This window comes from Pezoporus flaviventris, unplaced genomic scaffold (genome assembly GCF_033815535.1).
Source record: "Pezoporus flaviventris isolate CSIRO_AGI_PZ_B2104156 unplaced genomic scaffold, CSIRO_AGI_Pfla_v1 ptg000020l, whole genome shotgun sequence".
Taxonomy (NCBI): domain Eukaryota; kingdom Metazoa; phylum Chordata; class Aves; order Psittaciformes; family Psittacidae; genus Pezoporus; species Pezoporus flaviventris.
In genome coordinates, this window is record NW_026892568.1 from 2,850,608 (window position 1) to 2,863,693 (window position 13,086).

Sequence of the window (13,086 nt, forward strand, 5' to 3'; positions counted from 1 at the left end):
AGACTGGACCTGTAGAAAACCCCACTGTGCACATTGTGCAGGACCACTTGCAGCCTAGAGGTAGAGTGTGACAGCTAAGATTAAATCTAAGCATATTTGGTGCAGACTCCAGTGCAGCAGTTTTCTCCTGTGCTGAATCAATAGTTTGAAAACAAGCTCTTTGTTGCTCTAATAAACAAAACTTAACTTAACAAAACTGTCCTGTTACTTTTCAAAGTTCTGTACAAATATTTACCTGTGCTTTTGCTATCTACAGGATCTTCCAGTGAGGTGACAAAAGCACCAGGCTGCTGAACAGTGCCCTTCTCAACATTGTGCTAGTGTCTGAGATATACCCTGGGCCCCCAGGGCTGTGACCTTGCTGAATGACAAGGTCACACTGAACCCAGTGTGGTAGACTGTTCTGTATGAAGAGTGCCTGAGTCTGCTTACAAAGTAGGGGACCTAAATGACAGAGTGATACCCTTAACAGAGAAGGGGCATCTTTTGGGGTAAAGAGTGCAAAGTAGCTAATGCACTGGAAATCTACATCCCCCTTTATACAAGAAAAGAATTGCTCACAGCCAGCCACCAGCAATCTTTGGTTTAAGTTATATGGATTTTCACTGTTTTGATCTTACTTCATGTTACCATAGCAATTTCCCATATACATCAGAGATAAACACTATCAGAGAAAAACACTGATGGTGAGACGCAGTAATGACAGAACAGTCTGGTAAATGAGATTTTAAAGTTGGACCGGAAAGAACTGCTGGAAATGATACAGCAGGAAACACTCCTTTCTGCAGAGCTTAATAGGTTTGTTCTCACTGAATGACTCTCCAAGGATAAATTTCTCCCCTGCACGAGCCACTCAGCACTTCAATGTGTCATTATGGGAAACTGCTGCATGTAACTGAGGGGCTTTTTATTGCTTTGCTCAAGACTTGAAGCCACCAGGCATGGGCATATTCTGGCACTTGTTCTGATCCTGCATGTTCACAGCACTTAGGAACAAGCAGCAAAGGTCAAACTGAGATCACAGAAGAGTCAAAGCATCCAAGTGCCCTTTCACAGAGGGGAGGGCAGAAGCTTTGGCTGGCACATAGTCAACAAGGTGGCATCTGACACTTTCACACAAAGCACCGGGTCTTATTTTTTCATGGGAAGCTTTTGTAAGAGCTTGGCAAAGTTTGTCCCAGACTCTGAAGTGACTGCTCTGATTCACAGCTCTTCTTAAAAGACTTTGCAGGAGCAATCCCATTCACTTCTCCTCCCCATCACACTAAAAGCTCTGAAGGCTCCACAGTCGATGAGCACCCATAAAATATAATTAGCCTTTGCCAGTGCTGAATGCGTCATTCTTGAAATGACAATTTCATTGATTTATTAAAGACTTTCTCCTTCCCTGGGACCAAACAAATGGGACTGAGCATCAATGCAAGTCATTAGTTATGGCAGTGTTACAAATGCCTGGGCCCCAGATAGTCAACGTCTGCTTTCCATGAAAGCAGAAGGGCAGAATTTACAACTTTGCCTTTTCAGCCCTGGACAAAGCTCCCTGCATCAGGACCAACACACAGCCCAGGCATTTCTGGCATCTTCCTAGAGGCACAGCCAGCCAAGCCTTAGCAACTGCTGTCTTCTTGGACACCTTCTGGCTGTCGCTTGCTCTTTGAAACCCAGACCCAATGCACTAAATTAAGGAGCATTCCACATTACCATTTTAATGTCTCAGCTGGAAGCAGGATAACAATAGAGCCCATGGCATTGTGTTAGCCTTTCATTTGAAAACAAGAGGAAAATGATGGGCTTCCACAAACAAATGTTATTACCTTTCCAAGATTTATCTGTTCTCTTGATATGAAAGCAGCTTAATACAGAGAAGTTAGCATTAAATGAACATTTAACATTAACTCCAGATACTGCAGATAAATCATGAGCTTTATTGTTCCAGCAGGACTCTCCATTGTTCTGAAAGCTACATAGCTAAAGAACTTGGAATCCATCACAAAGACAGTGAGTCTCCTGCACACCACCTTCCCCACTGGTCATCTCTGAGCCTGTCACAGATGTGAAATAAACATGAGCTATTTTTCAGGCAGTAAGTGTGAAGAATGCCAGAGTACTGCCTACCACAGGAAAGGAAAGGGTGATGAAGGTTGCCCAGGTTAGGAAAGCAGGCCACAATGATACAGGAAAACATTAAATGCTGAACAAATTGTCCTCATGCAGGTGCTCCTCTTCAGATGTATCCCAAAGTGATCTGCAGTTACCCAAGTGATACAGTAGAACATCACCATCACCAGAAGAAAACCCAGGTACAAATTAGCTAACATTAGTTAAAAATGAAGTGTTTAATCCTTTTACAAGCCAGTTTTCCCCACATCCTCAGTGATGAAAATTTCCAATTCTTTTTTACCTAACCAGTCTTACATCTAAGCCCAATAGTCTCTACTGGCAGATTGAAACCTATATACAATGGACTCTGGAGGGGGATTTAGCACACAAAGTACAGATGTTGCCCTTCCAGAAGTTTCATCTATAACTTTTTTCCTACTCTCCCCTCGGGGGGAGTCTGTTCTGCCCTACAGTTTTTAGTCAGAGATCTGGGGCACATCTTGTGCTCAAAGGCAATTACACACTGAGGCAGTTATTCCATGGCAGAGAAGAGACATCAGCATGTCTTCCATCAGAGACATGGAAAAGGGAAAAGATCAGCGTGATCTTTCTGGCCTTTCATAGAATATTGACTGATGGGAATATAGGCTTTCTATTTCAGAACAAAGGGTCTTTATCCAGTTTCAAACTATAAACTACTGCTAGAAAGCTTGTTTCTGTGGTTTTTCAATGACAGAATTAAAGAAAATTGCAATTATCTGCCAGGAATGTGTGAAGATAATGATCTGAGAAACCACGCAGAGGGTGGAGTGTTTTGTACAGGGATGAACTTTCCTGTGCCACTCACTCATCACCATGGCATCACAAACATCACACAATTAAGTCTCTGACTCTTGGGAGGACTAGCACAGTTGAGAAGCACAGTTAGAATCCCCATGCCTTATTTCCTCTTCCAAAGTCAGCTACATACCTCTCATGGAAAGAAGGAGGATTCATTTTACTGTGCACTTTCATTTTGCATTTTGCATTGGATGGACCATTCATTGTCTATCTGGTCAGTCAAGATTGGCAGCTCTTCAGGAATCCTGGTGTTGGTACAGTGTGTACAAAATGGGAGTTCAATCTTGACTTGGGCTTCTAGGCATTATCTCAGTCCCTACAGAAGGGACAACATCACCAAGTGATGACATATCAGAGGCACAGGGAATTTAATTGACTTTTCCAACCTCAGCTAGGAAGCCTAGCAACAATACACCATGTAGGTGTAAATACCAGTCCAACATCTTTGCAGATTTATTCTACCACTTGCACAGGAGGGACACTGGGCTTCGACATGGTGAGTTTTAGGAAGCACACACTGGAAAGTGCACAGTAAGAGGAAGGTGTGGTCCCAGTACTGCTGGGGAGAAGAGCAGCATCGGTTAAGTTCCTTATGCTGCCTCCTCCCTTCAGAGAGCCGTGAAGGTTCGCCCCTCATTGCCCAACACTCCAGAAGAGCTTTAGACTTTTATATACAATTCAGAATTGATTTTAAAACATTTATTTCTGAGCTGAATCTGTTGCTTTCTCCTCCCTCTCTCTGGGGAACCTGAGCTGTGGTGAATCTCTACGGTTTGTAAGTACTCACCCTGCATGCATGAATATGTAGGTTAGGTACCTCCAAGCCTGAGCACGGAGTTGAGGATGGTAAAGTAATGCATTCTTCAGGTATAAGGGATGGCTGACTTGTAGCACAAATCTGTCTAATACCACTCCGTTGTAAAGAAAAAAGGCAACCTAGAAAATCAGGGAGATTCCTGGGTTAGGAAATGCCTTCTCTCACTGAAAAGCAATACTTTGCAGCCCAAAAGCATGGAGAAAAAAATCAAATGTACAGTATTTTTCTCCCACTTGACAGCTTCGCACAGCAGGAAAGTTCCCCGTTTGAGGAATCTGCAACACATTGGTATAACTCTATATGAAACTTTCTGTAACACACCAGCCACTGAGTCATAAGAACTCGGCACCCTACTGATCAGTGCCATATTATACCCTTCTCTGTGCTCGACTGCATTACCCAGCAGCTGTGCAAAGATCTCATTTTGGCAACAAATGAGTAGGTCAGAATATTTAACCCAGTTTTTCTTCTCTCCTTTTTCTCTCCATTCACAGAACAGAGGTAACCATATAGGAATTTTTCTTCTAATTCCATTACTTATATTACCAGTTTCTCTAGAACTGTCCAGATTTTCACTCCTCAGAAAGTTTTGTTAGAGTTTCCCAAATTCTGTAGTTCCATATACAAATCGTTTCAGTGACTAATAACCATCCTTGGAGACACACAGGATCACAGTCTCCACTTACACACATATACAGATAAGCCAAAACGGCCATCAGCTTTGTGCTTCTCCTTGTCTGAGTCCAAATTAGTCCCAATCCAGCCCTTGTTCATGCCCCAGCAAAGCTTTTGGCAGTATGAGGTGGTTTTCCAGAGAGACTGCATGAAGGTACTTGCCTCTACAATAGTGATGGTTATCATGAACCAGGGTGGAGGGCAGAAGGTGTAGCTGTCATAGTACCACTTGCGGTCTATCTCTCGGGGCAAGGTTTCATATGCAACATGCCGGATGAGCCTCTGAGAAAGGCTCAGCCCTGTCTCCTCCAGCAGTGCCTTGCTGCACAGCCTCCGGTTCCCCTGCAGGATGGCTTGCCGGAAGCTGTTCGACCTTTTGTTGCTCATCTGGGTAAAAAGAAAAGGGAGAAACCATGAGGACAAAGCAAGGCCTGGCACAACCATCCTGGGAGATTACTGAAAGATCCAGGCAGACAGGAGAACCACCACTGGGCTGGTGCTTTAGGAACCACATCTCAGGATGATTACAGGGTGACCTACACGGGGTGCAAGCAAACCAAGTACCAGGGTCTGCTATTAAGATGCCAATAAATGAAGTCAGGACAGAGAGGAGGCTGCTGATGCACCTGGCTGAGCTCTGTAGCCCATTCTCCAATCTTCCATCTACTGTCTTCACCATCAGTTATCATGATCCACACTCCTGTATTCTCCTTCCCTCAGCTCCCCCTGCTCTACAACACTTCCCTGCACTTGTCATCTCTTGGGGCAGAAAATTTATTGAATGTAGCAGCAGGTACACTCACAGCATCTAACCCTTGTTGGCAGGAATTAGCTCTGGGCAAAGAAAATTATCCCTTTGTGTAAAACAAAGCTGCATGAGCAACAGCAACAAACTAAACTGGTGTACAGGCTGCCCTACCTGCTGTAAACTTGCAAGAGGGAAGGATTTCTTCTTTTAAAACAGTTATCCTCAGAGGGGGCAGGTTTTGGGACGGTGCAGGCTTTGGAGGGTACAGCCGATGTGTATGTGCATTATCGTCTTACATGCATAGAATAAGCTGTCTCTTTCTGAGCATACACTTTCTTAATTTGGATGCATAATTAAAGAAATGCATTTGCCAATCAGGCAGATGGGGTTTTCTGCCTTGCCTGCGGCAGGGAGGGAACAACAGGTCTGAGAGAGCTTGCTCCAAGATTGGGATAATTGCTAATTAGCCCTGATGACAAACAAACCTGCTGCATCGGAGTCACTGGCTGCACTGGCTGCATCCTTGGCAGGGAGGTTTAAAAAGGCTTACTATGCAGAAAGACCACTGTACAGGTGCCTTTTACAGTAAAAGGCAGCAAAAGCAAACGTAGCAGCCTGGTCCTCCTTCTGAATGAGCTGATAACTCATCTCGGAAACCACTGGCATCTTCAGCCTGCCAGAACCAAACAGGAGATGACGTCCAACAGCACTGCCTTACAGTTGTCTTGGATCACACTGATTTCAGCCAATATCCCAAAGCCAGCAAAGCCCAGAGCTTGTGCTTTCAGTGCCCAGCAGCTGGGTAATTGTTCCAAGCTGGACCAAGCTGCTTAAAACACAGTAATCACTGCAGGGAGCCACCTCCTGTTAATCACTGGAGGAAGGCAGAGGGGCATGCAGGGTGACAGCACTGTGACCCATTCTCCCAGCAGCTGCCCATCCCTCCTCAGCCTTCCCTTTGCAGCCTGTCCTTCCAGTGCAGAAATTCACCAATGTGAGCAACACTGACACCAACTGATCTATTTCCATTTTTTTTAACACTGGGAAAAAATCTGGTGTTGATCTTTTTCAGTTGTTTTAGTGAGGAAAAAAGGCTCACCCTAAAAGCTCTCTCCTTGGTATCTCTCCTTTGCTCTCTTGTTTCCTTTGCGCATTCATAAAACATTTGTAAAAGAAAATTTCTGGCAAAAGAAGCAGAAAAGGTAGAGAAGGAAAAAAACATCTGTCCACAAAAATCTTTCTTCCAGTTTTCTCAAGTCAGGTTCTGGAGGATGGAGTCCTTTCCCAGGATAGAGCGTCTACTGGGTATCCAAATTCATCAGCTCTTTAGCAAAGAGGCAATAAGAAAACTGCCTGCAAGTTAAATGCAGCAGGTTGTGAACTGCTCCAGTCTTGCAGAACATACGGAGATATCCAGATAGCCCTGCAGAGAAGGACCTGGGGGTACTGGTTGATGAGAAACTGAACATGAGCCAGCTTCAGTGTGCACTTGCAGCCCAGAAAGCCAACCGTATCCTGGGCTGCATCAAAAGGCGCACAATCAGCAGGTCAAAAGAGGTGATCCTTCCCCTCTGCTCTCATGAGACCCCACTTGGAGCACTGTGTGAGGTTTTGGTGTCCTCAACATAAGAAGGACATGGAACTGTTGGATCAAGTCCAGAGGAGACCACGAGGACGATGAGGGGCTGGAGCACCTCCCGTATGAAGACAGGCTGAGAAAGATAGGAGGTAACATGCATGAAGAGAGATGGAGGATTAAGTCACTACTGCTGCTGTCACCAGCTCTTGATGAGAACACTATTCTGTTCCTCAGACTGACTTTGGAAGACTCAAATCTTCCCAAACAGAGTCTGTCATGTATGGTCACAGTTTGAATGACTGGATTTCAGAGTTCCACAATATTGGCATTTATGAGTCAAGTATTTAATCATCAACTGAAAGAACACTGGGCCCATTGTTGGCCTGCACATTATTGCAGCACCAGAAGCTCAGGGCAGTCCATCCCATTTCTCTTCATGTAATTGATCTGGGACTTCTTTATTGAGCATGATATTAAAACTTCATGCAGATGGGTACAGCAAACAGTATGTGGAGAGCCAAGGCAGCATTGGGGAATAACACATTCCCTCAGTCTTTCGTGCCTTCAAAAAGTTATTATGCAGAGAGAAAGAAATTTCCCTTGTAAAACAGCCAAGCTGACATGACTGGTAACCATGTGCAGCCACCTCTGCCCTTTGGTATTACCACACCAAAACAAAACAAAGCTTACTGCTAGAGCTCTGCTCTGAAGGTGGGTTTGATACATCTGCCAGAAAGGAAAAGCTTTTCCTATTTAGATTATTTGAACCTGTCTTCAACATTGAAAATGTCAAACTTTAGGAGAAGAGTCCTTACCATATAGTGGGACTGTGCCAGACTTTGGTGAAGTACAAAGCCCTGCCTTTGTTCAGCACAGATACCACTATAGAACTAGCGTCAGATAATCTGCAACTTGCAATGGAAGCTGTCCATTCCCACTGGCAAGCCCGTTTCTCTGTGTTTCTTGGCCATCTGTACTACTGTTGCTGCCTCAGATAATCAATAGCCAAGTAAGTCATGTAGCATTTCCACATCTCCAGTTTCATGGCCTGTGTGGGGCACATAACCCTTTTTATATTTTTTATTCAGCGTCACTTAGGAGGTTTTGAAAAACATGGATTTCTGCCCATTACATGCTGGCATCTTTGAGCATGCTCTACGGCTATTTTTAAACACATACAACACTGTGACAGGCAATACGTTCAGCTCTTCAGCTCTGATCTTCCAAGACACAGAACACTAAATCAGAAGTTAGCACAAGCTTTTTAAAAGCCTCTGTCAGCTCCAGTTTTATAACCCACTTTACTCACAAATGCAGCCTCTCCAATCAATTTTGCTTTCAAGATTCACATTTATTTCCTTCCCTCGCTCCCCACTTCTACAAAATGCTAATGTGGGTAAAGACAGCTCCTCACAACATGCATAACTCAGCATCGAGCTCATCTGCAACAGATGTTCATGTCCTCCAAGCCAACCTGGTGGCACTTTAACAAACAGCATCAAATGGGAAAACAAAAAGCAAACACCAACATCCTGTTTTGTTCTGACCAAGCAGTGGTTTACTCTGGGGATTGGAGAAAAGTTAGAGGCAGGAGAGACCAAATGAATTATGATGGCTGCTGGCTGGGGTTTTCCCTGCTCAAGGTTTTGTCTGGACTTCTCTGTTACATGTGCCAGGCTTAGACCTTCCAGCTCTTCCATTAGAAAAGGTAAAATACAGTCAGGTTTCAAGGTTAATTGCAAGAACCCGGCTTGCAGGACAAGATTAACATTGTGGTTCAAATATCATTGTGTCAAAACACAGTAAGCTTTAAACTTCAACCCCCCCAACACACATTCTACTTTCTATTGGTGCTGAGAAGGATTCTGCAACTGAAATTAATCCAGATTTAATCTTCTGAAGCATTGTTTTAAATACCTTAATAGCATTTCCAACTCGTATGTATTTTAGACACACACACAATTAAAATAACCATTTCAGCTGACATCATGCTTCTCAAGTTTCAGCTGCACTTGACTGAACACAGCTGAGGAATCACGTTAAGGATGGGAATTTCTATGCCAAGTTCCCTTTTAAGTGGCATAAAGATTATTTGCCAGACTAGTTCGCTCAGAAGAAAGTTCCTTCTTCTGCTGCTACGCGTAGCCAGTATCTAATGGACTCGAATCAATGTATTAGCTGAACACATTCCAAAAATCAGCTCTTGCATCCCAGTTATCAAATTCCAAGATACTCATCTGGCTCTCTGACAGCTATTTTTTTCCCCTCAAGAGATACGCATGGCTCTTGGAACATCAAAAATCACCAGTTTCTTCCAAAATGGGAAGGAGAACAACATGAAGGCAGCATGAGGCACATTTATCAGGAGGGGTGTGCAGCTCCTGGCAATGCTCCCTGGAGTAACAACTTTGCACCTCAATACACTTTAACACACTGAGAGGCAAGAGATGGATAAGGACATGATCAAAAGGGCACTCCTTCTATTAAGAAAACCTCCTCCTTACAGTAGGATAATATTAGATCAAATACTGCAGTAAAAGTTTTCCAAGCCCTTTTAAATTAAATATTTATTATTATACCTCTGAATAAAAGCCAGGAAGAGAGCTCAGGACACAAGTTTCACTTTCAGCCAAGACAGTGAATCAGGGACAGAGGAAGCACTTAAAGGGGTGTCCTACTGGAAATTGAAGGACATCCCAGAGGACTCTAGATGGGAGTCCCCTTGATGTTTGGCAGAGGATCTGCCCTGGTTCAACAGCACAGCTAATTGGAAGCACATAAAACCTGCAGCTTTGCCTGCAAAGACTTTCCAGATTAGAAACAGTGAGAACAAAACTACAACCAGCAGACAAAACTACTAGAACTGAGGTTCTGGGTTATTTTGCAATAGCCTTTGAAGAGTAAAACACTAGAAAGTGAAGAAGGATTTACCAGAAAGAGGAGATATTCATTTGGGCAAACTTTTGTCTTGCCTGGGGATTTCAAGGATTGGCAATTTCAGCTTTATTGCTTATCTTTCCAGTGGCTCAGGTAATAAGGAATTATATCCAGTTCCTACAAAGCCTTGTTCACCTCAGCATTCTGCGCAGGCTGTCAGCTGGTGCAATAAAGGACATGCAAGTGGAATTTATAGCTACTTTATGGCTGTGCTACAAAGTACCTCCTAGTACCACTAAAAAACTATTAAGCAAACCATGGTTTAAGGGACTCCCTCCCCTCCAAGAATATACTATGTAACTTCTTAAAGCTCACCTTCATGAAGAGAACAGAGCCCTCCTGGTGCAGTCACACACACACTCACAAAGCCAAAAGATAAAACTCAAAATTTTCTCTTTTGTAAAGTTCTCACTCTGTAGCTACAGCTCTTGCTTCATTGCTCCCCTCATTTCAGCTCAAGCCAGGCTGGAGGCAGTATTCCAAGCGAAAGTGTTACCATTGCAAGCACTGGCAAGAGTTACCTTTCAAAGCAGAAAGTATACCCATGAAATATCTGCAGGCAAATGCAGTGTCCTCACAAGGGACAGAACCAAGCCTTGCTTCTATCACTGAAGTGGCTAATAAGAACAAATGGCCTCCGGCCATGCAGTATTGAAGAATGTCTTAAGATGGAATGGATTTTGCTTTAGTCTCAGTATAAGCTGTGATTTACTTTTCTAGCAAAAGTTGCTTTATTAAACACAAGGTACTGTAAAACTTTTCCTTGTCCAGAGCAAGTTCCCTACCTGATTTTCACAGCAAGAGAATATAAGCTCTCACCACAGCTGAACTGGATCCATATTGCCCCTCCATTAAGCAAAGTAACATCTTAGAAGCTAATATTGCACCCCTTCACTTCTACTCGCATTGTCTGTCAAGAGGGTGAGGAAGGAGATCCAGCCTGTCCAAAGCAATAATGCACATTCTCAGGCAGAGAATACAAGGAACATTTAGCCAGAGAACAGGTAACTGAGTTTCTCCAGGGAATCGCTGGTCTGCTCTTCAGCTCTGTTACAGTTCACAGGATATCATGTGAAGCAGTCCAAGACTGCCAGCAGCAAGTGCTGTTCAGCAAGGATCCCAGCAAATAACATCTTGGCTATATCACCTCCTGGCTCACCTCCTCTCTAAAAGCAGCAAAGTTAGTTAAACATCTTTGTTCATTATCTCCTCCTGTGGCTTATGCTGTTCAGAGCCAGAATTTCCACAGTGCATTTTTAGCATGTCTCTTCACACTCAGAAGAGCAACCAGACAACAGACATGCACAAGATGTCTCCACTTGTACAGGAAACACTTATTATTCTGCACTGTTTCAGACGCAGGATAAGCATCTGAAACTGCTTTCTGCCATTCTTACAAGCTCCAGTGTACAAACAGAAATGGATATGATTGCAGCATTGTGTTTTACAACTGCATGCAAGGAATCTCATACATATCTGATTGTTTTTCAGCCCTTTCTGTTTGCAGATCACACCAAGACTCTTCAGCTTCCCTAAATTTATTCATTACTTAAATTATTTACTGAAAGATTTCTAGGATCCATTCTCATCCTGTAAAATTTGTCATTCCAGGAATTTCAGTTGCTTTGCTGAGAACAGGCATATGTTTTGTGTAGGTCTCCTGATTGAGGTAAGAAATCCTAGAATTATATTTCTGGTGCATCCAGAAGTTTATAACATACTTTTGACATCAGAGGATAAAGCAGTCCTTTAGTTTAGCTAGGGGATCACAGTGTTTGAGAGAGCAGAGAGTGCTCTTGGTGGTCCTGATGCTGTTGGAGTACATGGGTGTGAGCATTTTTTTACTGCCTTCTCTGAGACATGCTGTAACTTGGAGGAAACAAAGTGTTAACACTATTGCTCTGTGCAGTTTGTGGCCTGTAATGCCTTCTGGAAATAATAATTTCACAGAGTTACAGCTGCTTCTGTGGTCACAAATAGCATCTCTCAACATCAGACTCTCTAGTAAGTAGCACCCTGCAGAAGAAATAGCATCACATTATGTCAATGTTCCAGGGAACCCATCAAAGATCAAGAGTTCTACAAGGCTGAAAAAAGAGCAGACTCTCCCTGCTCAATTTTTATCAACATTAGCAAAGCTGTGAGAAAAGCCGGAGAGAACAGCATATCTCAGGAACTGACCATTGAAGACAAGACTTCTCCTGATGCCCAGTGCTTAAACACTGCTCTGAGCTGGGTTCTGCGAATCTGAGCCTGCTTGTACTGGTTTTAGCTGGAACACAGTTAATTTGTCTCATAGTAGCTTAAGCAGACGGCTCACAGGCTCCTTACATCCCCGTGTTTGGAAAGCAACCAAAAGAGATGCTTGTGAGACACACAGAGGAGTCTGTTTCCTTCCACACCTCTGCTCTGTGCTTTGCATTATAACTGCGTTCTATTGCATCTCTGATACCCAACCCCACTCCTGCTTCAAGGCCTTTCCAGTGGCCAGAGCTTTATTAATGCCATTTTACCTCTTACTCAAAGTTTCAGTACCTTAAACACATTTGGGAGGCCATGAGATTCTCTGATCATGTCAGAGTACTTGTTCATGAATATTGATGGAGAAAAGGAAAACACACACACAAAGAGCCATGCCCGAAAAACCTCTGTGGATTCCATAAAAGGTCAGCCTTTCCCTTCCTCACATCCAGCACCATCATTTCTGGGAGCAGATCAATTCTTGCTAAGCTATGGAAACAGACAATTTAACCTGAGCAAAAAGCAGAGATGGCTGATGATCATCAAGCACAAGCATGCACTTCAACATCACCACACATAGCTTCAGGACTGACAGCTATAAAGTGAAGGAAATCACTAATTCCGCAGTGATTCTGTGCCAACTGTTCTGTTTCTTTCCATTGGGAAGCTCAAAAGGCAGGTTTGGGAGCAGGAAACTAGGGAAAAGAGAAGGAGCCCTAGAAAGTTTGGATGTTGAAAATCAATAGCAACTAGAGGAGGAATCAGGAGATGCCATTTGTAAGTAGTTTAATGTTCTGGCATTAGCATTGCCTATCGATTAGAAAGTGCAAAAATATGCAGATGAGGATAGAAGAACAGAAAAATCAATGGCTTCTTTACAGGAGTCATTCAGTAGTAGTGAAGGAAATTTGCCATTTTGCAGAAATCACATTAGGTGGGTGTGAGCTGGCACCATCCCCTATTCCCCAAAGGAGGAGGATGCCCAAACCTTCCACCTCCCACCTGCCTCTCTGCAGCTTGTGCTGCTCCCCAGCTCATGGAGCAAGGAAAGAGGAGAGGAAAAAGCTCAGGTCTGTTCCTGAGCCTGTTGCCAACACGTTGGCTGGCCCTAGGCCATCATTTCTGTAAAAAAAATTAGATGATACCTCT

The 13,086-nt window shown here is 43.6% G+C and overlaps 1 protein-coding gene across 8 annotated transcripts in view; it reads right to left on the bottom strand.

Annotated features, from left to right (window-relative positions):
• RHBDL3 (rhomboid like 3) overlaps positions 1-13,086 on the bottom strand; it is a 67,831-nt gene that overhangs the window by 13,012 nt on the left and 41,733 nt on the right. For all 8 annotated transcript variants that reach the window (XR_009743720.1, XR_009743722.1, XR_009743721.1 and 5 more), the window contains 2 exons: positions 4,595-4,819; positions 3,728-3,876 (listed from right to left, as the gene is read on the bottom strand). Coding sequence is in view for 5 of the 8 variants with exons in the window: in XM_061455339.1 (XP_061311323.1) it covers positions 3,728-3,876; positions 4,595-4,819 (374 nt within the window). In the remaining 3 variants the exon portion in view is untranslated. The remainder of the gene's footprint in view (positions 1-3,727; positions 3,877-4,594; positions 4,820-13,086) is intronic.